The sequence below is a fragment of the Notolabrus celidotus genome, chromosome 17 (assembly GCF_009762535.1).
Source record: "Notolabrus celidotus isolate fNotCel1 chromosome 17, fNotCel1.pri, whole genome shotgun sequence".
Lineage (NCBI taxonomy): Eukaryota > Metazoa > Chordata > Actinopteri > Labriformes > Labridae > Notolabrus > Notolabrus celidotus.
The window spans coordinates 31,196,308-31,222,421 of NC_048288.1; the positions used below are offsets into that span (position 1 = coordinate 31,196,308).

General features: G+C 42.0%; 1 protein-coding gene across 2 annotated transcripts in view; it reads left to right on the plus strand.

Annotated features, from left to right (window-relative positions):
* Nucleotides 1-25,755, plus strand: part of LOC117828804 (cullin-1) — a 28,662-nt gene extending 2,907 nt beyond the window's left edge. The window contains exons 2-23 of one of the 2 annotated variants that reach the window (XM_034706123.1): nt 279-368; nt 9,717-10,134; nt 12,518-12,692; nt 12,782-12,949; nt 14,904-14,954; nt 15,038-15,128; nt 15,214-15,377; nt 15,476-15,638; nt 17,533-17,663; nt 17,839-17,946; nt 18,047-18,153; nt 18,963-19,011; nt 19,230-19,361; nt 19,475-19,592; nt 19,674-19,750; nt 20,794-20,912; nt 21,002-21,107; nt 21,196-21,243; nt 21,766-21,848; nt 21,944-22,049; nt 23,446-23,559; nt 24,841-25,755. In XM_034706123.1, the coding sequence (XP_034562014.1) occupies nt 9,995-10,134; nt 12,518-12,692; nt 12,782-12,949; nt 14,904-14,954; nt 15,038-15,128; nt 15,214-15,377; nt 15,476-15,638; nt 17,533-17,663; nt 17,839-17,946; nt 18,047-18,153; nt 18,963-19,011; nt 19,230-19,361; nt 19,475-19,592; nt 19,674-19,750; nt 20,794-20,912; nt 21,002-21,107; nt 21,196-21,243; nt 21,766-21,848; nt 21,944-22,049; nt 23,446-23,559; nt 24,841-24,921 (2,331 nt within the window). In that variant the 5' untranslated portion in view covers nt 279-368; nt 9,717-9,994 and the 3' untranslated portion in view covers nt 24,922-25,755. The remainder of the gene's footprint in view (nt 1-278; nt 369-9,716; nt 10,135-12,517; nt 12,693-12,781; nt 12,950-14,903; nt 14,955-15,037; nt 15,129-15,213; nt 15,378-15,475; nt 15,639-17,532; nt 17,664-17,838; nt 17,947-18,046; nt 18,154-18,962; nt 19,012-19,229; nt 19,362-19,474; nt 19,593-19,673; nt 19,751-20,793; nt 20,913-21,001; nt 21,108-21,195; nt 21,244-21,765; nt 21,849-21,943; nt 22,050-23,445; nt 23,560-24,840) is intronic. The other variant, XM_034706122.1, reaches the window with a different exon arrangement.
* The last annotated feature ends 359 nt before the right edge of the window (nt 25,756-26,114 follow it).

A 26,114-nucleotide genomic window follows, 5' to 3' on the forward strand; every position in this document is an offset into this window, starting at 1 on the left:
CAGCGAGGTTTAACTGTGCGTGTGCAGACACGTCTCTTCCCCTCAGAATCAACCTGTTAAAGCGGGAGGATCTGCATGTGTTTGCACAGACTGTAGGGTGGGTGTCTGTTGGTATTCAGAACATCTAACGTAGGATGCAGGAGAAAGCAGCTGCAGACTGATCCATTCTTACAGAGACGGTTATTCAGAGACTCTGCCCTCACATCCTCACTTCCATTTATCTGGTTGTGATTTCCTGTCCGGGTTATGATGATGTCGCTGGTGTGTCTCATTCATAGATTTCTCTTCCATTGATATATCCGATGAGAGGAAGGTGTTTTCCTCTGTGATGTTGATGCTACACCGACGACATTAAAAGAACAGAAGAGGTAAAGAACTTATGGACAGACAGGAATCAGTCAAAATGTTGAAGATCTACAGTGTATAAGACTTTTATATGAGACTCAGCTAACACAAAACAACAATGCAGCCACAAGACTCAGAGAGCAGATCCAATGCTCAAATGTTTCTTTAAAAAAGAAGTCCATATTCCAGAAGAGAAAAGTAAACATTTTATTAAAATAAAAAATACATACATACTAATTTTTTTTTAAATATATACAAAATTAAATAATAAAAAAATAATAATAATAAACAGAAAAATATAAATGTAATTCAAATAGATTCAATAAAGTTTAAAATAAAATAAAAAGTTGAATAAATAAATTATATAAAAAGTAAAAAAATTAAATAAATAAAAAGTTAGATAAACAAATAAAAATAATTATATTTAGAAAAAAATAAAAGTAATAGAAAAAGATTCAATAAACTTAAAAAATAAATTGATTAAATCTAAATAAATAAAGTTAATTTCTAAATTAAAGTAATTATAAATAGTAAAAAGAAAAGTAATAGAAATAAATACAATAAACTTAAAATATAATAAATAATCTAGTCGAAATAAATAATAAATAAACTTAAAAATAAATTGATTAAATCAAAATAAATAAGTTGAATAGATGAATACAAATAAAATATAACTAGATAAAAGAAAAGTAATAGAAATGGATACAATAAACTTTAAAAATAAATAGATGAAAATAAGTAAAAATTCCAAGTAATAACTATAAAAAGGAAAATAGTGAAGTAGTAGAAATAAATTCATTAAACTTTAAAAACACACAGAACACATGTTGCATCTGATCCACCCTCTCACATGCTGAGTTTCTTCCCTGCTCCATGCGTGACTGCAGTCAGTCTGCATCAGTGTTTGGCAGCAGAACATGACTCATGGTCCTTCGATGGCAGCAGTGTTGTGCAAATCAGCAGGATGTAAACTTCAGGGGTGTCACCATTCTGACTTAGATAAATAAACTGGAGGTACTTCAAAGATGACAGCGTAGCTTTAAGGTCCCCTGATGCTGCACATTCGGTGACATCATGGTTAGTGTGAAACAGACGGGAGAAATGAGAATTAATGCTGATTTTTATTGTTATTTTTGGGGGCTTCTTTGAGTGCATGTGACAGTGGATAGAGTAAAAGTGGAAAAAGTGAGAGGGCAGTGAGTTAGGCTGCCCGCTCCAAGGACTTAAGCCTCTGTACAGGGAGCGCAGGGGTGGGCGATATGACCTCAAATCTATATCAGTATTTATTTTGGCGTTTTGCAGTAATAGTTTTATATCATGGAATGAAATGAGGGCACACATGTTCCCTTGCTATGACCTTCTGAACTCATGTCTGTGCCTAAGACAAGCGGCAACCTCCGGTCTTAAAATATGAAGCCCACGCAGAAGTGCTAAAAACTGCAGTTCCTCGAGCGTCCACTAGAGGCTGGCTGCAGAAACACAGGAAGCCACATACACACCCATTCAAAGAAGACGATCTTTTTAAAACTCGTTATTTTTGAAGATATTAAACGTACGAGTTCTGCCCAAATAAGGGCATGCCTGACTTGATTGACAGGTGGGCATCCTGTAGCTGTCAGAGAAAAGGTTAAAAAGCCCGCCTCTTCACCTCACACTAGCTCAGACAAAGTTAGGTTGAGTTCAGTATTTCCAACCGTCGCACTCCTGAAGATTTGAAATGATGTCATCCTCGTGGGTCTGCCCCAGCTCCTCCTTTACCCGGTCTGACCCGTCCAGGTCTGTGTAGGAGTTGCCGTGAAGTGACAGTCCCCGTACAGTTGACAGTCTCCACTCGGCTGCTCCTCTGAATGCTGAGCAGAGCGACAGAGAAATCAGAAGCTGCTTAATGAAACGTCCTCCCCCGCTGCTGACGGGTTAGCGTACACACTAACACACGTGTGTCAGCGAGGAAGAGGAAGATGAAGATGAAGAAGAAGAAGTGCTCGTCACTGTGAGGCTTCAGCGCTCCGCATGACTCACCCTCAGAGTCTCTCAGAGTCTGATGCATCTGTGTCGCTCTCTGAAAATGAAGGAAGGAGATGAAACCAGAGAGATGGATGTGTTTTGGTGTGTTCAGTGAAAATGCAGAAGTGACGGCAGTGTGTGTTCCTCTCTGTGTGTGTGTGTGTGTTTTTGTTTTTGTTTGCATTGTTTGTGTTTGCATTGTTTGTGTTTTTAAATGTAGGGTATTAGGTTGTTGAGTCTGGCCAGGACACACGGTGACCAGGGTAATCAGATTTACCCGGCTGAGCCTTTTTTCCCACAAGCACTGCTCTTCCTCTCCTTCTTCCTCTCTCCCTCTCTCTCTCTCTCTCTCTCTCTCTCTCTCTCTCTCTCTCTCTCTCTCTCTCTCTCTCTCTCTCTCTCTCTCTCTCTCTCTCTCTCTCTCTCTCTCTCTCTCTCTCTCTCTCTCTCTCTCTCTCTCTCTCTCCCTCTCTCCCTCTCCCCCTCCCGTCCTGCTAATCTCTCACACACTCTCGACACTCTGTGTTTCCTGAGTTGTTGTAAACGTGAAGACTTGATTCAGTGTAGGAAAGTAGACTCCCCTGGCTGAATGCAGGTGAGGTTTTTGGGGGGGTCTGGTCCTCCTGCCAGCCTGTAGATAAACCTGTAGATCACCTTAACGTCCAAACATGAAACCATGACAGGATTGTGGAGGCATGTCGCTGCAGTCAGCGGGGTAAGAACTGCGTTTGTGGAGCGTTGAGACTTGTTTGCACCTTGATTGTTGGTGTGTTCGTTCCCTCTCTCTGACCTCAATAACTCTCCTCTGTTGTTTTTATGATGCGGTTTGTTTTCAGTGGTGCTAATAATTCAGTTCCTATTAAGCTGTCTATTTTTACCATGATAATAATGAAGCATGTGATGTCCTCAGATGACTTTGTTTACAGATTATTTGAACAGATTTGGTTTTTAAATGGAAATAACTGCACTCTGATGCAGAACAGATGGCCTGCTGTTTCCAGTTTTTAAATCAGAATAGCTTCCTTACACATTCATGTTTTTAATATTTTTAGTCTTATTATTTTTATTTTTACTTAATTTAGATTTTTTCTGACAACATTAAAAGCACTTACAGCTTTAAAAAACGTGCCATCGAGCAATAATAAGCCAATAAATCCAAAATACATCAAAATGTGAGCTCCATTGAAAAGTAAATAAATTACTGTTACATTTTAAGAACAAATAAAAGAAGAGAAGAAGAAGTAGAGCTTATGGAAAGGCAGGAATGAGTCAAAATGTTGAAGATCTACTGTGAGTTTAATAAAAAAGTCTTATATGCCAGTGTGGCTGATATTCCAGATTTCAGACAACACAACAATGCAGCTACACTAAGAGGAAGATCTCAGGCTAATATATTTACTTATAAATAAAATAAAATAAATCAAAGTCCATAGTCTGAAAGAGAAAGTAGAAATGTAATTAAAAATGAAAAAAAAAAACCATACTAAATAAATAAATGAAATTAACATTACAATCAATGAAGCATTATATTAATAGATATAACACACTTTTAAAAAGTAGATAAATAAATAAAATCAAAATAAATTGAGTTAGAATTTATAAATAAAATAATTACAATTAGAAAAATAAAAGATACAGATACAATAAAATTTGAAAATTAAAAAATGAGTAAAGTCGAATTAAATAAGTTGAAATAATAAATACAAATAATTAGAGTTAGAAAAATAGGAAAGTGAAATATAAAATCAAAATGAATAAAAGTTGAATTAGTAAACAAATCTAATTGCAATTAGAAAAATAATAGAAATAGATACATTAACATTTAAAAAATTAAATTAATGAAATTAAAATAAATCCAAAGTTCAATTAATAAACTATATTAATGATAATAATGATTAGAAAAATATAAAAGCAACAGAAATAGATTTATTAAACTTTAAAAATAAATAGTGTAAAATAAAAATAATGTTTATCATAAATCAGTCCATCAGAAAGTCTGAAAAGTCTTTATTTTGTCCCTCTACTCTGTGACTGTGGAAGTCTTTGGATTTAACCAGGAGTCTGTGATGAGTCTTCGTACTCAAAGTATGTCACAGTTTTCTTTCACTGCATGGTTACGACACAAAGAGGAAGAGACGGTTGCTTCCTGGTGGTTAACCTCAACGCCATGAAAGACCTCCCTCTTTATTTTATACTGGTGTGAAGAATACAGCTCTTAGATGACAGTAAAGAGGTCCCTCCTGGACTTGTTGACCGTCTCGATGTTGTGAGCACATTTAGACTTGTTGTTCCCTGAAACGAGTCACGACCTTTGACCTTTGCTGCCTCCCTGCCTCGTGTGAAGGAAGAGGGATTCCTGTTTCACAACAAACTCTCTAGACACTCTTGCCACTCAGCGAGCCCGGTCCACATCCTGCGAGTCCTCGTCACACAGGACTGGATCCGATTGTGGGTCAGATACTGTAGAGGGACACAGATCTGATACCTGCCGGTGTGGGAATCCGAAACCGGATCCCAGAGCTGCCGTGAAGGGCACCTTTCTTTACCGCCGGTGAAAAGAGGCTCTACCTTTCTGCAGTCAAACGGCCACTCTGAGGTATTGTCTGCCTCAGTTGCTATGGCAACTGCAGGAGCACCTCAGGTAGGGCTTCCTGTCTGAGTTAAGCGAGGATCCACCCGGAGAGGAGCGGGTCTGGAGTCTGAGCTGAATGGGCTGGATGGCTGCAGACCAACTCCAGCATCCTCATCCTGTGTGTGCTGAGGATGATGATGACGTTAGGGGAGACCATCAACACCTAAAGGGGGGGAAGAGGTCTCTAACACACGAGCTGCACACCTGACAGTCTCCAGGGTGCAGATCGGGACCTATTTTACTGGGACCTTCCACCAGGCCCGGCTCAGGAGCAGGACTGCCGGACAGCTGGAGTCATGTGACCGAGGTTTTCCCAGCAGTAATCCCTGAATCAAGGATTCTCCTCCTCCTCCTCTCCTCATCCATGTTGATCCGGAGGACTTCGACCTGCCGGATCAGAGACGCAGCCGGAACACAACAGAGCGGATCCAGTGGAAGTTAACACATTGACTAGAATAGAAACCTACAACGCCAAACCACGTTCAGACCACTTTAATGCTTGTGAATGCTGCCATGTTCACATTTTACCCGGGTCTGAAAGAAGAAGCATCATTTTCATTAAATGCAAAGACTCTTCTTATCACTCAGCCGTTTCTCATCCAGTTAGATTCATGAACCCAACATCTGACGTTGTAGACCTTGAGCTTGTCCATCCTGGTGAGTTTATCAACATGTTTTAGGAGCTCTTCCTGCAAATGAACCGTCCAATCAGAGCCTTAGAGTGACCTCATCATTCACTGTGACTCTCAGTGGAAGCTGGACTCGGCGTGTTTTGCGTATTCCTGCTGCAGAATATGAAATATGAAAAGGCTTTGTGTTTCCTTTTGAAGTGAAACTCGTGCAAAGATGTTGAGTCACTCTGCTCTCAGAGAAACACCGGTTGTTATCACATTCAGGAATCTCGCTTCGGTCAGATATTGGCACCAAAATCAATCAGCCTTTAGCCTCACGTTAGCATCCCAATTATCCTAAATGTTGCTAGGCAGGAGGGCAGTTTATTATGTCTGTAACAGAGTGCAGCTGCAGTGCTGTGGTCAGTCTGTGAGAGGGGAGAGAGGGGGAGAGGGGGGAGGGAGACGGAGGCTGGGTTTTTGATGACTGATGAGGACTGAATGGAGCTTGATGCTGGGTCACATTTCTTCTTCTCCTGTCTCTGTGCAGCTCGGGATCTTAGCCGTAGTTTTGCTTTGAGAACCAGACGTAGAAAATGTGCTGTAGTGTCTGAAAACAATGCTCTCAATTTTCAGTTTTGAGGACATTATTTGAGTGTTTCTATCCAAGTTGAGTCCAAAGTGAGGGTGTAAAGTCGTCACTAGACCGTACGTTAAACAAGTTAGTTTTTAACTTGACGGTTTCAACACGCAGATGTGATGTTTCACTCTGTTTGGCCAATCAGAGAACAGCTTTTTTTCTTAAAGGGGTGTTTAAATTCCAACTCCTGTTAGCCACATTGCCTCTAAACTGCCATAACTCCTGTTAATCAACAAACAGCAACATAAAGGTAAAATATAACAAATCATTTAATTAATCTAAAGTGTAAAATACCAACAGGAACTATCTCAGCTGCTGCAACGCCCAAAACGTTAGCAGTGTAAACTACATCTTTACTTTCCATTCATGATAAATTCAACTATTCCCTCAAACTCTGTAACATTCACTTCTTCTAACTTTTTAAAAATATACATTTGGTGCTTTTCTCTTTTTGAACATTTTTAGATTCTGCTGTAGAAATGTTTAATTTTTGGATCCCATGACAAGTCGACACTTTTTAACACTTAAAGCTGCTGTGAGGAACTTTTGTTTTGTATCGATTCTGGCGCCCCCTTGTGGACAAAGTGATACCTCTTATCTCTTGTCCTCTACATGTAAAATTAGTGTTTTCAACAAAAACCTCATCCTGTTGTCTGTTAACAGTCAACTTTATCAGGCAATGTGATTATTTTCCATGAAACAGTCAAATAAAGGCTGTTTCTGAAGCAAGAGGTCTATCATCTGGTCTGGCACCTACCCCCTCAGGGCGGTTTCAGGCATTCAAAATGACAACAGAGAAGGTGTCAGTGTTGTTGCTGATGGTCTTGTTTACTATTGAAGGTCATAAAGAGGCATCAGTATCATTTTCAGTCTGTTTCTCAGCCAGTTCAAAACTCCCTACAGGGCCTTTAAGTTGAAAACTTAATTAATAGACAGAGTTACTTTTAATTAAATTAAAGTAATTTCCTGTGAAATATGTCCCAAATAAAAATAAAAATAAATAGAAATAAGGCCGCACTGGAATTAGAAACCAATTTTCTTTGACATATATTTCTATTTTATTTGATTTGATTAATTTGACAAATTTATCAGCCGTTTGTTTTCTTTATTTTTCTCAAGTATAACCAAGAATTTCATAAATACTGTTTCTAAATTCAAGCACTTGCTTTATTTGTTTTGATGATTTATCAGTAATTAAGCAAACATTTTTCTTGTTTTTCAATGTTTTTATTAGACAAAAAAAACCATCATCCATCTTCCAAAAGTAATAAAATAAAATAAATAAAAGATAATTGAAAATTAAAAATAAGTAAATGCATTCATAATAAATTAAAAGTATTAAAATTAATAATAATAATTAAAAAAATAAGTTAAATGAATAAATTAAAATATTTAATAAATAGCAATTAGGATAATATAAAATATAAAAATGCATACAGTAAAGTTTAAAGAAAAATAAATTATTAAAATGAATTATTATTTATTATTAGAAGTACTGAGCAAATTTCCCTGATCAAAGTGTCTTCAAACTGCTCGTTACGTTTCTGATTGGCTGATTTGTGATATATTTATTATCTTATAAGACTTATATAGCGCTTTTCTAGGAACTTAAAGATGTTTTACATGAAGTGGAAAAATATACATAAAATAATTGAAAATAATAATTAAAATGTAATATTTTAGGATGTTTCCTGATTAAAAATCTATCACTGGTGAGAGTTAAAGTTGAAGCTCAGGAGTTAAAATAATACGAAGCTCTCTGTGAAGTGTAATAAAACTCTTTCTGAAAGTTAAATAATTCTCTAACAGCTTCGTTCTACATCGTCGTCTAAATATAGTTTAAAAAAGGAGCATGAGCAACTCGCCTCGAACACCTACATGTCCTGTTTCCTTTAAAGAAGCTAACTTCAGTGCTGTGTTCTCCCACGTCTTTGAAAGCAGCGTCAGACGTTTCGCCGCTCAGACGTCAGGTGTCCATTCCCCGCCCCGCCACTCGTCAACAGGGGACAGGAAGGACACGGAGCGGGTCAATCAGCTTCCTCCCCTCTTCCACTTACTGACTGTTGCGCCCGGGTCACGTCCTGAGCCTCTGGCCCTAATAGCTGTGAACGTCCAGAGACGGGCAGCGCTGCATGCCTGCTCCTTCTAAATATAGCCGCGCTGCCTACATGTACACACTCACGCTGCATTTACACAACGAGGCTCCTTCTCTCACTGTAATGCCTCCTGCTGTGTCATGCCTTATCTCAGTTTGGGAGCCGCCTCATCGCAGTCTCATTATCACGTCTTAAATATTCATCAGTTTAATCAGCACACTGTCTTTCTCTCATTTTCTGTTTTCATGCAGAGGCAGCAGAATAATCACGGCAGTCTCACGCTGAAGGTGTCACATCTTCCTCTTCTTCTTTATCTGCCAATAACGCTCTGTAACTTTTTGTTTTCCTCGGCTGAATGTCCCAAATCTAGACGGGAGGGGGGGCTCCTCACAATCCTCCCAATCCTCCCAATCAAATGATTTCTCTAAATCTGTGTCAGGCGTTTCTGAAATGTTTTCATAACAACATCTGTGTCACATGAACGCAAAAAGAATGTTGATCTTGTTCATGTGTGTCACAATTGAAGCATATCTCACTCCTGGAGACGTTTCAAACATGTTTCAGTTTTTGTTTTTGCACTAAAATGAGAAATAAACCCACATTCTTAGAGGCGAGCGTTCAGTTTTAACACGAGGACTACCCTGAGAGCTCAGTCCGTCCCTCTCTGTAACCCGAGAGATGTTAATGCTGCAAACTCCGGCTTCATTTACCTTCTTGTGCTTTCAGCGAGGATGAAATTACAGCCGTCGATTAGCTTTAATGATGTAGCCACCGCGGACAGACATCAGCTGGATTTACTCCTGTGACCGTCTCAGTCCTGACCTGACCTGATACTCGACAGGTATCAGGGTGAGGCACGAAAGGTGGTGAAGTTGTGCAAATGTTTTGAAGCATGCTGCAACATCCAGGAGAGCACAAAACACATTCAAGCATGATTTATTAACGGGAGAAACAAGGCTTCCACTTCCTGCAAAGAACTCGGGTCTGGTAGACTTTTGAAGACCTGCTCCTGTCATGTTCTGACAGAAGCTGAAGATCTGATGTTGCTAACATGTTTCAGAAGCAGCTCGACGTCTGTGTTTGTGTTTCGTTGAAGAAGAAGAAGTGTGCTAGATAAGAGTCGGAGCGCTGTCTTTACGAGAGTGAAGGAACCCAGGGAAGCATTAAAGTGGACTAATCTGTTATTATCTGAGTGACGTCAGGGTCTGTCAGCAGCGTGTCTCCAGGGATCACAGCCAGGTGTCAGCAGATAAATCCATATTACCTCCCTGACTGACGACTAACACGGGACTGAGGAAACTGAGACGTGATTTCAGGATCTGAGTTTAATTCTGAGATGAAGATCGCTAATCAGAACCTCTTTCCTTTTCTTTGTTTCCTTTTTGAAGGTCATCTGGTGAGGCGTGCCAAAGCTTTTAGGTGGAGGAGTGGCTGACAGCGCCACCCAGGCGTGCAGAGTGGGACTGCATCCCGCCTCACAAATCGTCGAACCAGCTTACCGAGGCGCCACAAGCCCCGCCGCCAGATGGACCTCGCACTCTGAGAGCAGAGCCAGCCAGGACAGAAACCAACCGAGGGAGAGGAGAGCCGGGGGACAGCGCCCACCGGAGCAGGAAAGGGAGGGCATCGCTCGTAAGGGAGAGGACAGAGGACGAGGGGCGTCACCATGTCGTCAAACAGGACCCAGAACCCCCACGGACTGAAACAGATAGGCCTGGACCAGATATGGGACGACCTGCGGGCTGGCATCCAGCAGGTGTACACACGGCAAAGCATGGCCAAGTCACGCTACATGGAACTCTACACGTATCCTGAGAGAGCTGAGGAGTGTGTCTCTGCTAGGCTGTGCTAACAGTTTGTACCATGTGTTCTTAAAGCTGGGGTTGGTCGTCAGATTTAGATCAGCTTTTTGTTCTACTGGTTAAAATGATCTTTATCTCTCGATGGTGATCAATACATAATGTGTTCTTAAGAGTGAAAAAAGCTGCTATCTATAGTCAGAGTAAACCTGGGAAAACTCCAACCAATCCCTGCCATCAGGAGCCAAATCATGAAACCAATCAGATCCCGTCCTGCCGTTCTGCCCGCCTCCTGCAAAGCGTACATTTTATTTCCTGTTTGTTTGTGTTTTTAACTTTCACTAAGAGAATGTTTTGGTGTTTTCTTACCGCTGAGTGAGACATGAGTTGACGTAGTGCAAAACACAAACCATGAGCTGAAGACCGGTTTGGAATCAGTCACCATCATATGGTCATTGGCACTCATGCATGCAAGCAGGGGCGTCGTTTTGGAGGAGCTCCGAGGGGAGGGGTTAGACAGTCCTGAGGAAATGCTACATTCAAATTCATGCTAGTTTTATCCGTGGCTACCAACCTAGCTTTAATGTATCACTCACTGAGGCAGGACGATCATCCAAACACATTCAACTCAAGTGATCTGGTTCTAACTCTGCAAACATCTCAACTGTAAAAGGTTTTACTCAGCCGAGGTGAGGGATACTTTACTTTCTGACACCTCAGAGAACAAACTGCTGATTCAAATCAATACATCTCAAATATTCTGAACCATGCAGGTAAAACCTTCAAAAGCAAAATATCAACAAACATTTTCTTTAGAACATTTTCTCTCTAATTTATCAGTTTTCCTGCTAGATGATCTTCACTAGGTTGAAGTTTTAAATGTTGATCCCAGTTGTTGAGTCACATCGCCGTGTGTTGACGTGCCTGCGACTAGGGATGGGCATTTAAGGACGAGGTGCTGCTAGTAGCGAGCACTGTCAGCGCCTGTCTCTATCTTTACGTGCGTGTGTTTCTGTGACGCAGCGTGGCGTCCGTGTTTACATTTTACAGCCATGCTCAGTGTCTGGAAAAGTGTGTGTAGTAGTGTGAGATTCAGAATGGAAGAAAATCGCTGCGACTGTCGCAAATGTTTTCTTCTTCTTTTGCTATTTAATGCAGTTAGCATTCTTCTTCTTCTTCTGTTACTTAATGCGGTTAGCAAACAGCTTTAAGACACTATATCGCCACCGTCTGGCGGGAATACGGTATTACAACCAGGCACTGGGAAAACCGATGAAAAATGTTACTTTTAAAATGAGAAAATATTCAAAGTAACTCTTCGATTTTTACAAAGTATTGATGTTTGTCCAGACGACGAGTTACAACGAAAACACCCCATCATGATGGCAGAAAACAAACTCTACTTCATGACCCGTTTAGGAGATTTAAGACCTACCTGTGTTACAAAGTGAGGTTTTTCTTTAACCCTTAGACCCTGATCAAAACTTTCAAACATTCAAACACTTTAAAGAACAAAACATCCATGACGTGACGGGGAAGTAAACACCCTCTCGTGCAGCTTTCCAGAACTAAACGATGTCACCGTTCGCCTCATGTATGAAATGCTTTCAGCTCTGTTAGCCTGATCTTTAGAAGAGAAGAGCGCTCATTCAAACAAGCAAGAACCTTTCAGATCTGCACCACATGTCAGCATCTACAGGAAGTTGAGTTAAGTAAGGGATAATGTGTGGTTAGCAGGTAGTTATGGGAATTAGAATCCTGACAGGGTGAGACAAAACTCCGCTTATTACCCGGCTCCTAACTTAGGATTCAAACATTGATCTAATATGATTTGTTTCCAGTGATTCCTCGTCAGTGATCGTTCCACGGTGATGGATTCTTCTCTGCCTGTGTCGGTGGATTGAACATGAACCTGTCCTCATTCAGCTCTCCTTCCTCTCTGCGGTTCACACACCTTTAAAAAGAAACTAATGTCTCAACTTTGAACCCTGCTGCTGTAAACACAACTGCTCATGGTTTAAGTTTCTTCGTAGAGATCGCTAACCTAAAGTTTCTCTCCCCTGCTCCTTCATCATATTGATGGACAGGAAGTTAACGGTTTCCCCTCACCTTAAGGTCTATGAAGCTACATGTGTCTGAACTCTTCTCCGTGGATTGATCTGACATGACTTGTGATCAGTTTGACTCTGTTAGTGAAAGTTAATAACCATCGTCAACCAATCAGAATCAAGCTTCTTACACAGCTGCCTCATGCGCATCCGAATTAGAGACTTCCTGATTGAAGCTTGGAAATATCCGGAGACTAACTTCATGTTCTGTTGACTCGTGCGTAGATACGTCGCTCTGTGATGTGCAGTGTCTCTGTGTTTGATCCTTAACCCTCCCCTCAGACATGTATATAACTACTGTACCAGCGTCCATCAGTCCAGCCAGGGCAGGGGCTCCGTGCCTCCAGCCAAGCCCTCCAAAAAGTCCACCACTCCGGGCGGGGCTCAGTTTGTAGGCCTGGAGCTCTACAAGCGGCTCAAAGAGTTCCTGAAGAACTATTTGACCAGCCTGCTCAAGGTGAGTGTTCTCTCGCTCTTAAGATGCAGGAACCAGTTCATGAATCGTCTGCATGTCACTGATCCTCTCTCTTCCCGTCTGTCTCCCAGGATGGCGAGGATCTAATGGACGAGTGTGTGTTGAAGTTTTACACGCAGCAGTGGGAGGATTACCGTTTTTCTAGTAAGGTCCTCAACGGGATCTGCGCCTACCTCAACCGCCACTGGGTCAGACGAGAGTGTGACGAGGGACGCAAAGGAATCTATGAGATATACTCGGTACGTCTGCACCTCACTCATGTATATGAAGGTAGAGGCTTCAGCTGTGTGCTTCATGGGATGCCTGCAGGGGAAGTCACAACATACAAAGAGCACTAACTTCCAATCAGAGGTCTGTCCTCTCTTTGTCACAGACGAGTTCAGATTATCATCAGGAGTGTCTCAGAGCAGGGAGGGTTTTTGCAGAGAGAGACTTCTTAAGCCTGATTTATACTTCTGGTTCGGATCGATGGCGTAGCCTACGCCGGAGATCCACGTATACCAGCGTGCTCTAAACTTATACAAAACTTATCCATAACTTATGTGACGTACGCCAGCGTACTCACCAATTTTTTATACGCTGGCTAAATCGTCAAGGTGTGACAGGACCTGAAAGCTCAACATTCAAACACCAACACTGCACAACAACACAAACAAACCCTCAGATTAGGACGGGGATAGACGAGCGGCTCCGGTGTTGAAGGCTGTTTCATGGCTGGAGAAATCTGCTCCAGGGATTCTGTCTTTTAGTCATTCCAGACCCTAAAATATGTAAACGGAGCAGAGGTTCAAAGACGACCAGGATTCCCCCTGAAATGTCTTTCAAAGCGGTTTCTAAATGTGATCACTTCTGTTGGAAAGAGCAGAAAGGTTCAGTGTTGTTTCAAGTTAAGATGAGAGGATATATGTAGAGGTCGAACCTGTCAGAATCTGTATCTGAACGTAGGGCTGGGCGATAATTCGATAACGATAATTATCACGATTTAATTTTTCTTGATATAAATATAAAACATTTTCAGTTAGATTCAATATAAATAAACATGTAATTACACCCCCTGGCCATTTAAGTTGGAAGGGGGCGCTAATGAGCCTTAGATGCTAGTTGCCTCCCAACAGAAGAAGACGGCATTGAACAGCCAATCGTGTCGTGGGATGAGAGGTAGGCGGGGCTTAAAGACGTTTGGAGCTGAATGTAAACACAGCTGCGACGAGCGACAGCGGCACTGAAGAGAACTCTAAACCTAGCAGCTCAAAGCAGAGTCGTTAGTCTGACACTGAGTCGACTCTGCTTTAAATATTAACTTCATACAATTCATTAAATCTACTTTCAGGATGTGGGTAAATGAAGAGCACAGAGACAACTTCTGCTGTGGACACGTTTAATGTCCACTACGACTGTAGGAGTATTGAACGACCGTGATGCATTCACTGCACTGTGGGAAACAACACCACTCTGCCTGCAACCCTTAGTAACCTTAAAGGGGAGAGCACAACTCAAAACAATACTCTACTAAACTGATACACAGAATACAGTTAGATATATATTTGTTGTAATTGTAAATCAAATTATGGAAATAACCTCAATCTGAGAAAAATAAGAATCTACAAACTAAAACTTCATAAAAATCTCATCTTACATTAAAGACCTGCTTCCTGTTAGCAGCGTCAGAAATGATGGATTCAAGAAGCTCATCAGAAAACTAAATCCAGATACAAACTAACAAACTGTCTTCAACTTCTGAACGTCGGCTCATGATTTGTTTTCCTGCTGACGTCTCCTAACATCCAGAAGAAGGAAAGAAGCGAGATGTTTTCTGCAGAAAGAGAGCCGTCGTGTGGCTCGTGGGTCTCCGAGAGCTCCCGGCATGTCATGGTCTGCCCTCCTCACAGAGCGTCTGTGTGTCCTGTTTGTTTTGAAACAGTAATCTGATTTAATAGTTACAGAGTGAACACAGAGGCCTCTCATCATCTCCAGCTCTGATCCGAGTGCTGCGTAAACAAAGAGTCTCCGGCCTTTAAATTCACCATCACTGTTATTTAAGTTGATTTCAGAGCAGCGGCGGTTTGATGTGAATCATGCTGACGTCAAGGAGACGAGTTACAAACATGAAGCCTTAAGTCTCAACCTTTTGTTTAACCCTCTCTCCCTCTCTCCTCCTCTTCCTCCTCCTCTCACACGTCTGTTTCCTCCCAGCTGGCACTCGTGACCTGGAGGGAGTGTTTATTCCGACCCCTCAACAAACAGGTGTGTTTTCTTTCTATAGAATAACGAGCTGGTTTTTACGCTCACACGTTCCCACCTTTACTAAACACACGTTTGTTTTTCAGGTAACAAACGCGGTGCTGAAGCTGATAGAGAGAGAGAGGAACGGAGAGACCATAAACACCAGACTGATCAGCGGAGTGGTTCAGTCTTACGGTAGGTCAACACATGAGAAGAAGTCCTTCCTCCTGTTCCTCCGAGCTTCATTACGCTCTGTAACAAGTCTCTCCTCTCTCTCCAGTCGAGCTCGGTCTGAACGAAGAGGACGCCTTCGCCAAAGGCCCCACGCTGTCTGTGTACAAAGAGTACTTTGAATGTCAGTTCCTCACTGACACGGAACGGTTCTACACACGCGAGAGCACAGAGTTCCTGCAGCAGAACCCCGTCACCGAGTACATGAAGAAGGTCAGCCGCCCGTCCGTCCGTCCGTCTGTCGTGAAGATTTGAGTTCTTTGTTTTCAGTCTTTGAAACTGAAGCTTTCTCTCTGTGCGCTTTACTTCAGGCGGAGGCTCGTCTGCTGGAGGAGCAGCGGCGTGTGCAGGTTTACCTCCACGAGTCCACCCAGGACGAGCTGGCCAGGAAGTGTGAGCAGGTCCTCATAGAGAAACACCTGGAGATCTTCCACACGGAGTTCCAGAACCTTCTGGATGCCGACAAGAACGAAGGTAACCCTCGATTTCTCATCAAACCTGCTCAAACTGCAGGAAACTGAATGTCTGTCTCACATGTTCCAACTCCAAACAGAGCGTTTAGAACAACTACATCAAGGCAGCTTTTTGGGTTTTCTCTTCCTCGACTCCTCAGTGATTTTAACAAAAAACAATCAGGAGTTTAACTCAACTCATTTTTATTTATAAAGCAGCTTTCATACATTCAGGCATGAAGCCCAAAGTGCTTCACAAAGTAACTCCCACAGAGACAGAAAACAACAGCAACAGGTAAAATGACTAAAACAAGAGGAACTTCATATGAAATACTTAAAAATGAAATAAAATAATTACAATAAATCAATAAAATAAAATCAGATAAATATCAGGAAAATAAACTAATTACAAAAGAATTAATTAAATAATATCAGACAAATACCAGATAAATGAAATAAAATCTTAACAATAATTCAATAAAATGAAATCATATAAATACTAGATCAATCAATCAATCAATCAATCAATCTTTATTTGTATAGCGCCAAATCACAACAAACGTTATCTCAAGACGCTTTTACAAACAGAGCAGGTCTAGACCACTCTATGTCAAATTATGAACAGAGACCCAACACCAAGACAGGGTAAGACTCAGTCTGACCCCACCTTAATCCATCATGAGCATTGCACATCGCAGCATTTAGCTAGTTACAGTGGAGAGGACAAACTTCCTTTAACAGGCAGAAACCTCCAGCAGGACCAGACTCATGTTAGACAGCCATCTGCTGAGACCGTGTTGGGTCTGGAAAGACAGATAGAGGGGAGTAAGAGAGAGAAGTGATAGTGATGAGACGAGTCGTAGAAGCTGTTGCCGCTGGAGTCCAGATCGTCCGCAGCAGGAGGACGTCTACGTCAGTTCAGAGGAATCTACGAGACAAGGGAGCTCAGAGACTCCAGAAAGGTCTATGGTTAGTGACTTTAATGGGACAGGAAGAGTTAAAGTGAGAGATGAGGGGGGTTGGGGGGAAGGGGGTGAGCTAGGATCCCAGTGTGTCAGTGTGCCAGTTCCCCCGGCAGTCTAGGCCTATAGCAGCATAACTAAGACCTGGTCCAAGCCTGATCCAGCTCTAACTATAAGCTTTATCAAAAAGGAAAGTTTGAAGCCTACTCTTAAAAGTAGAGAGGGTGTCTGCCTCCTGGACCCTAACTGGTAGATGATTCCAAAGGAGAGGGGCCTGATAACTGAAGGTTCTACCTCCCATACTACTTTTAGAGATTTTAGGTACGATGAGCAGGCCTGCATGTTGGGAGCGTAGAGTTCTAGAGGGGTAATAGGACACTATGAGCTCTTTAAGATACGAGGGTGCCTGATTTTTAAATACTATCAGAAAAATACCAGATAAGTTGAATAAAATCAGTGCATAAATTAAATGATATAAAATCAGATAAATATCAGGAAACTAAAATAATTACAACAAAATCAATACAAAATAATCTGATAAATACCAGAAAAATAAACATTAGTATAATAAATTTAAAAAGGAATCAGATCAATATCAGGAAAAAATAAATCAAATAAAATCCTTAAAATAAAATAAAAAATTGGAGAAATATCAGAAAAATAAAATAAGAAGGATGATAAATAAAAATGATGTTTAAACAATAGTAATAACGCAGTAATAACGCAGTCTAGGGCTAGAAAGAAATGACTCCAGTTAAAAGCTCAATTAAAGAGGTAAGTCTTTAGTTTAGTTTTAACAACAAAGGATTTGTTTGTGTGTACTAACTCACATCTTACAGTTAAAATGAAGAGTTTTGTTTTAAAATGAGAGATAACTGATCAAATGATAAACCTTTATATTCTATAACTCCACCCCTTCTGAACACAGCGTTCTCTCTCTGTTTGTCGTCTAAGACCTCGGCCGGATGTACAACCTCGTGTCACGGATCACAGACGGTCTGGGGGAACTGAAGAAACTTCTAGAGACTCACATCCACAACCAGGGCCTGGCTGCCATCGAGAAGTGTGGAGAGGCAGCGCTCAACGTACGCAGCTTTCTTTCCTTTATCGACAGTCCGCAGTAATAAGAGGAGGTCTAAGAGTCAGAGGATGTTACAGATAAATGTCCAGAGTTTGTTTTAACTTTCAGAGTCAGTCGGTTTTATTCATCCTAAGCAGGAAAGTGAGTTTCTGAACCAAACACTTGTTTGTTTCCTCCAGGACCCCAAAGTCTACGTCCAGACCACCCTGGACGTCCACAAGAAGTACAACGCCTTGGTCATGTCTGCCTTCAACAACGACGCCGGCTTTGTGGCGGCGCTCGACAAGGTGAGTAACCACCGACGGCGTAGAGAATCCAAACGTCTTACAGGAGATGAAACGTTCCTGGGTTACGTCACAGTCTCTCACTTTTCACGTCTCTTCACAGGCGTGTGGTCGATTCATCAACAACAACGCCGTCACCAGGATGGCTCAGTCGTCCAGCAAGTCTCCTGAGCTGCTGGCCAGATACTGCGACTCTTTACTGAAGAAGAGGTACGTGACACACCGCTGCCTCCTTACATCATCAACACTTAAAGATCAGGATTTCAAGTACAACAAGGGCAACAAATGAGACTCATTAGAGGAAATCTAATTATTGAGGTGACTTATGATAAAAATAATAACTTATATTTATAAAACCTTTGAAAACAAATGTTTACAAAGTGCTTTGACGAACAAAGCATGTCAGAAATGCAAGAAACAAAAATGATGCAAAAACTAAATACAACCCAAAAGATTAAAGAATAAATTCAAATTAAACAGAATAAAGTGATGAAACAGTAGATCAATAAATCATTGTTCAAGCGGCATAAATAATAAATATGTAAATAAAATTAACTCAAATAAATCAAATAAATAAATAAATATAAAAATTATACAAAATAAAATTAATAAAATTTAAATATATAAAAAGAATAAAGACATCACATCAGATAAAAAAAGAAAGATAGATTAAGAATATTTAAATGATAAACGAAAAAGAAAATGATTTAACAATAAATAAACAAAAATATACCATTTCATTTGTTAAATAAATATAAGTACTAATAAATAAATTAAATACATTTTAAAAGGTTATTGATAAATATTGTAATAATTATAATATATGTTAATTATGAAGATTATTATAATAATAATAAAATATGATAATGATATTTAGGATGATAATAATAGAATGATATAATAATATAATCGTAGTAATAATAAAAAGAGTAATATGACTGTACTTTGCCCTCCTGTTGGAGAGCGATCTGTCCTTTGAGGATGAAATCTAAACTCTTGTTTCTGTTTTTTCTCTTCAGCTCTAAAAACCCCGAGGAGGCTGAGCTGGAGGACACACTCAACCAAGTGGTGAGACTCTGACCTTTGTGTTTGCACCAACGTTCACAAACAGACTGTTTGCTTTCATGTGAAAGAGCACTGACCCTGTTGGGTTCAGGGTTCAGGCTCAGAGCGGCAGACCGGACTCTGTGTTTGTCTCATTCAGGAGGACAGAGATAATAAATACATGACTTTAACTTCTGTAGTGCTCCGTGATCTTTGTGCTCATGTCTGTCTCTGCTCTTCAGATGGTTGTGTTCAAATACATCGAGGACAAAGATGTCTTCCAGAAGTTTTACGCTAAGATGCTGGCCAAGCGTCTGGTCCACCAGAACAGCGCCAGCGACGACGCCGAGGCCAGCATGATCTCCAAACTCAAGGTGAGACGTCACGCACAGACTACCAGAAGTCTGCATGAAATCAAATCCACAACACGCACCGAGCTCCCAGAAAACCTCAAACTGAGTCTGGTTCTGTTTGTGTTCTCCTGCAGCAAGCGTGCGGGTTCGAGTACACGTCCAAACTGCAGCGGATGTTCCAGGACATCGGGGTCAGTAAAGACCTGAACGAGCAGTTCAAGAAACACCTGACCAACTCTGAGCCTCTGGACTGTGAGTACTCTGCTTCAAGACTTCTGAACGTGACAGAGACTCCACAGAGAACTCTTTGTAACCCTTCTGTCTCTCTCACAGTGGACTTCAGTATCCAGGTCCTCAGCTCCGGGTCCTGGCCTTTCCAGCAGTCCTGCACCTTCGCTCTGCCCTCTGAGGTAACTCGCTCACAGACATCGTACTGTTCATCTCCGACGCTGCTTTCAGGAGTTTAAGATGTGAAGCTGCTGGAGCACACAGCTCTCCTGCTGCAGAGACAGGATCACTTTTTATTTTTAAAGATGTTTATTTGAATTTTTACACAAAGATCAACAAACAATTCAGACGAGGAGTGTTTCTATTTTATTTTAAAGGAAACAATTTCTAAAAAATAAAATATAATATATCAGGGAGTAAAAAGAATGATAGAAAAGAAAACAACAAAAAGGCTCCTGAGATCATTCATACAATATTACAAGGTTTGGATATGAAGATAATACATGTGTATGTATTTTAAATGAAATGTATGTATATTAGATATATACTGTAAAAGGCAGACAAATCACTGGACACATGCAGAATTATTTGGAAACAACAATGAGTAGAAAAGTGAATAAATTAGTTTAAAAAAAACAATAATAAAAGTTATAATAAATAATAGTTCCAAAAATTATAAATTTAGAAAGGGAAGAGATAAAAACAGCAAATACAATAAAATAAATAATTAGGTGGTTTGATATTTGAATAGATAAATAAATGTAAATGTATACAAAGGTTAATATTTAAATAATTGAATAGGTTAATATTTAAATTAATAAATTAGATAAGTTGGTTAATATTCAAATAAAAAAAATGAATAGAAAAGTTCATGTTTAAATTCCTCAATACAAAAGATAAACATCATAATAACAAAAATAAAGAAAAATAAAAAGAGAGAGACATCTGAACACATTTGTGAAGTTTAATTGGCCGCAGACCAGGTCCCTCTGGAGGTCTGGATCACAGGGTTCAGGTTTCTTAAAGCTCTTATTGAGCGCTCTTTGTTCCTCGTTGGATTTTATTTAATGGTTAAAAACTTGAGACCGAGCAGCAGACCTTCAGGAGCTCTGCAGGAGACCTCAGTTCTGTCTTTAATCCCTCCTCCTCCTCCTCCTCCTCCTCCTCCTCCTCCTCCTCCTCCTCCTCCTCCTCCTCCTCCTCCTCCTCTCTGTTCTCTCCTCAGCTGGAGAGGAGCTACCAGCGCTTCACGGCGTTCTACGCCAGCAGACACAGCGGCAGGAAGCTGACCTGGCTCTATCACCTGTCCAAAGGAGAGCTGGTGACCAACTGCTTCAAGAACAGGTACGCGTCCTCTCAGAGAGACTTCAGAGCATGTGTGTGTGACGGGGGGGGGCGGCTCGATCTCACGCTCTACCTGTGTTTGTGTTCAGGTACACGCTGCAGGCCTCCACCTTCCAGATGGCCATCCTGCTGCAGTACAACACAGAGGACAGCTACACCGTGCAGCAGCTGACCGACAGCACACAGATCAAAACTGTACGCTCCACTCTTCACCAAGCTTTGTGACTCTGTCTGCTCCGACGTCTTTAACTCTCTGCTGAATAACATCCTTCTTCTCTTTCAGGACATTCTGGTTCAAGTTCTGCAGATCTTGTTAAAATCCAAGCTGCTGGTGAGTCGAAGGAGCCGTCATGTTTCAGCTTCTGCAAAATGTTTTAGAGTCAGATTATTCTGAAAGTTATCAGATTTATTTACAACTTCAAAGAATGTGAGAGTTCAGAATTTACCTTTAGTGTCTCTTCAGACGTAGAACTCAGAGCAGGAAGTGTTTCCTCTAAACGAACCTCTCCTCAGGCTGAGAGAGAGCTGTGCTTCTTCTAATGACCACCAGAGGGCGCCACAAACATGATTTCATGTGTGTGTCTGCAGCTTTAAGAAATCTGAGTGAACTCTCCTCAGAAGGAGGTTTGAGCACTGAGTGGTTACTTCAGTTTTCAGGTCCAGGATGGAACAGTTAGTTTATAAATCACAGCTCCACTCCCTCATGCAGCCCTCTCTCTCTCTCTCTCTCTCTCTCTCTCTCTCTCTCTCTCTCTCTCTCTCTCTCTCCTCTCTCTCTTCTCTCTCTCTCTCTCCTCTCTCTCTCTCTCTCCTCTCTCTCTCCTCTCTCTCTCTCTCTCTGTCCGTCCATCAGGTGATGGAGGACGAGAACGCCAACGTGGACGAGGTGGAGTTCAAACCGGACACCGTCATCAAACTGTTCCTCGGATACAAAAAGTGAGAATTAGTTTTTTATGAAACATAAAGATTCAATCTGAAGAGAATCTTCAGCTCATGTGTTCTGTTCTTTCTCTCCCTCTTCTCGTCTTCAGTAAAAAACTGAGGGTGAACATCAACGTCCCGATGAAGACGGAGCAGAAGCAGGAGCAGGAGACGACTCACAAGAACATCGAGGAGGATCGGAAGCTCCTCATTCAGGTGACTGACACCTCCACATCAGGGACTGATGAAAGATTCATTCTGACCTCTGAGGTCACAGATCCTTGTTTGATTTACCCAAACAGAAATGCCTCCTCCTTCCTTCCTTCAGTCTCTTCCTCCATTCCTCCTTCCTTCCTTCAGTCTCTTCTTCCATTCTTCCTTCCTTCCTTCAGTCTCTTCCTCCCTTCCTTCAGTCTTTTTTTTCATTCTTCCTTCCTTCAGTCTCTTCTTCCATTCTTCCTTCCTTCCTTCAGTCTCTTCTTTTCATTCTTCCTTCCTTCCTTCAGTCTCTTCTTTTCATTCCTCCTTCCTTCCTTCAGGCTCTTCTTCCATTCTTCCTTCCTTCAGTCTCTTCTTCCATTCTTCCTTCCTTCAGTCTCTTCTTCCATTCTTCCTTCCTTCCTTCAGTCTTTCTTTTCATTCTTCCTTCCTTCCTTCAGTCTCTTCTTTTCATTCCTCCTTCCTTCCTTCAGGCTCTTCTTCCATTCTTCCTTCCTTCCTTCAGTCTTTCTTTTCATTCTTCCTCCCTTCCTTCAGTCTTTCTTTTCATTCTTCCTTCTGTCCTTCAGTCTCTTCTTCCATTCTTCCTTCCTTCAGTCTCTTCTTCCATTCTTCCTTCCTTCAGTCTCTTCTTCCATTCCTCCTTCCTTCCTTCAGTCTTTCTTTTCATTCCTCCTTCCTTCCTTCAGTCTCTTCTTCCATTCTTCCTTCCTTCAGTCTCTTCTTCCATTCTTCCTTCCTTCCTTCAGTCTTTCTTTTCATTCCTCCTTCCTTCCTTCAGTCTCTTCTTTTCATTCCTCCTTCCTTCCTTCAGTCTCTTCTTTTCATTCCTCCTTCCTTCCTTCAGTCTCTTCTTTTCATTCCTCCTTCCTTCCTTCAGTCTCTTCTTTTCATTCCTCCTTCCTTCCTTCAGTCTCTTCTTTTCATTCCTCCTTCCTTCCTTCAGTCTCTTCTTTTCATTCCTCCTTCCTTCCTTCAGGCTCTTCTTCCATTCTTCCTTCCTTCCTTCAGTCTTTCTTTTCATTCTTCCTCCCTTCCTTCAGTCTTTCTTTTCATTCTTCCTTCTGTCCTTCAGTCTCTTCTTCCATTCCTCCTTCCTTCCTTCAGTCTTTCTTTTCATTCCTCCTTCCTTCCTTCCTTCCTTCCTTCAGTCTGTCCTTCCTCCTTCCTTCCTTCCTTCCTTCCTTCCTTCAGTCTGTCCTTCCTCCTTCCTTCCTTCCTTCCTTCCTTCCTTCCTTCCTTCCTTCAGTCTGTCCTTCCTCCTTCCTTCCTCCTTCCTGAGTACTTGTAGACCTCTCCTCTCTGTGGAGACACAGTGTTAGTCTGTTGTTGTGACAGATGATCCTCCTCTGACCTCCCCTCAGGATCATTAAATCCTCTTCGTCTCTTGCAGGCTGCTATAGTGAGGATCATGAAGATGAGGAAGGTCCTGAAGCACCAGCAGCTCCTGGCTGAAGTCCTGAACCAGCTGTCATCCCGGTTCAAACCCAGAGTCCCCGTCATCAAGGTAACAGAGTCTGACAGAGAACCCCCGTACTGAGAGACTGTTATTGTTATCATGTGAGGTAAAGAGGCGGGGCTTCAGCCTCCTCACGAACAGCTACAGTCAAGTCAGCCACGCCCTTATTTGGGCAAAACTGGTCAGTTTAATATCTTCAAAAAGAACCAGTTCTAATAAATTCAGTGAGTGCTGATAGAGACATGAACTCCTCAGACTTGATCTGTTTTTATGAACCAGACTGTGAACATGTGTATTTAAAGATCAGCTCTTTGAATGAGTGTGTGTGTGGTTTCCTGTTTCTGCAGACAGACTTAACTTCCATTCATCCTTCCTTCAGTCTCTCCTTCTATTCTTCCTTCCTTTCATTCCTCCTTCCTTCCTTCAGTCTTTCCTTCTATTCTTCCTTCCTTTCATTCCTCCTTCCTTTCTTCAGTTTTCCTTCCATTCTTTCTTCCTTCCTTCTATTCCTCCTTCCTTCCTTCAGTCTTTCCTTCCATCCCTCCTCCCTTCCTTCAGTCTCTCCTTCCATTCTTCCTTCCTTCTATTCCTCCTTCCTTCCTTCAGTCTTTCCTTTCATCCCTCCTCCCTTCCTTCAGTCTTTCCTTTCGTTCCTCCTTCCTTCCTTCAGTATCTCCTTCCATTCTTCCTTCCTTCTATTCCTCCTTCCTTCCTTCAGTCTTTCCTTCCATCCCTCCTCCCTTCCTTCAGTCTCTCCTTCCATTCTTCCTTCCTTCTATTCCTCCTTCCTTCCTTCAGTCTTTCCTTTCATCCCTCCTCCCTTCCTTCAGTCTCTCCTTCCATTCTTCCTTCCTTCCATTCCTCCTTCCTTCCTTCAGACTTTCCTTCCATCCCTCCTCCCTTCCTTCAGTCTCTCCTTCCATTCTTCCTTCCTTCTATCCCTCCTTCCTTCCTTCAGTCTTTCCTTCCATCCCTCCTCCCTTCCTTCAGTCTCTCCTTCCATTCTTCCTTCCTTCCATTCCTCCTTCCTTCCTTCAGTCTTTCCTTCCATCCCTCCTCCCTTCCTTGTATCTCTCCTCTGTCTGTGAGCAGTGAGTTGTTGGAAGTGTTCTTTTTGGTGGATTTGTTAATAAAACATAAACCTCGTTCAGGATCAGACGGGTCACAGGAGTCCCTGATGGTCTTTAGAGATCTGAAGAGAGAGCTCAGACCGGTTTGGTCTCAGATTAATAATCTCAGATGTTTTTAAAACCTCTTGAGATCATCATGATGTGTAGATGTTTGTGTTCCCGTCCTCACGTGTGCGCTCTGTCTCCCCCTTGTGGACAGAAATGCATCGACATCCTGATCGAGAAGGAGTACCTGGAGCGAGTGGACGGCGAGAAGGACACGTACAGCTACCTGGCCTGAACGCCGCCCTCCCTCCGACCCGCCGGCTCTCCTCCGTTTTATTTTTATTTGTTCTCTTCTTCTTTTTTTTTAATTTTATGTCTGAGTAATAAAGTGAGGATCCCTCCGAGCGGCGGCCATGTTGTGAGTGTGTCGCTGATCATGTGACCTCCCTCTGTTATGACAAACCCTGAGGGGGAGGAGTGGGGGTGAACTTTATACTCTCAGGAGACAAACGCCCCTCCTATTGAGACTGGGAAACCCTGTCTACACGCTCGCCTGTCTTGTCCCATCTGTAGGACTCAAACGCACACACACGCACACACACACGCACACACACACACATACACACACTTCCTTGTTGTCATATGTAAATACCAACCACGGACTCTAAGAGGAAAAAACAAACCCTACTCCCTTCTCTACATAGCGTAATGAATTAGCCTTCAGCCAATCAGAGGAGAGCCGCATCCAAAGGTTTCTGCATGCTACTGCCTACCTGCACCAAGGTGACCACCCGAAAAAAGTCCAATAAGAGTCGAGTCACTGGGCAGCCCACGCAGTCCACCGTACGACCACGAAGACGACCACGACGAAATCAACGCCGGTCCTGTAATTTAAAGTCTGCGACTGAACCGGAGGAGGAAGAGGAAGAGGAGGAGCTGGAGGAGGAGGAAGGTGGTGAGTTCTGGAGCCGCCATGACGCTTCGTAATCCGCTGAAGTGGTCTGAGTTTTGGTTTGAGGTCGGTGGGTTCATGCAGGAGGCCTGCTTCATTACTGAACGGTGGACATTTGTATAGTGTGGTTCATTTTCTAAATGTGTGATAAATAAAAACAAGGAAAGATTTCTCTAACCTTCAACTCTCCTGATTCTGTTCTCACCTTCATCTTCATCATCTTCATCATCGTCAGGGCGGGGGGGTCAACCAACTCTGAGTCTTAACCCTGAATCTTTAAAACACGTCCACTAACGGTTCTTGAGGAGCTCAGATCGTTACTCCAAGAGTCTGATGACGTTAGCAGTAGATCAGCAACTCTCGTCCGGCTGCTTCTGGATTCTGGTCCTGAGAAGACCTGAAGACCTCTTAAAGGGGAGGCTTTGTTCAAACCTGAAACAGCCGTTACAGCGCTCCTTTACCCGGGGAGTTTATTATCCTGGTGTTTTCAAGAAGAGATCAAAGACTTCATGTAACGCTTATAACACGACAAACTG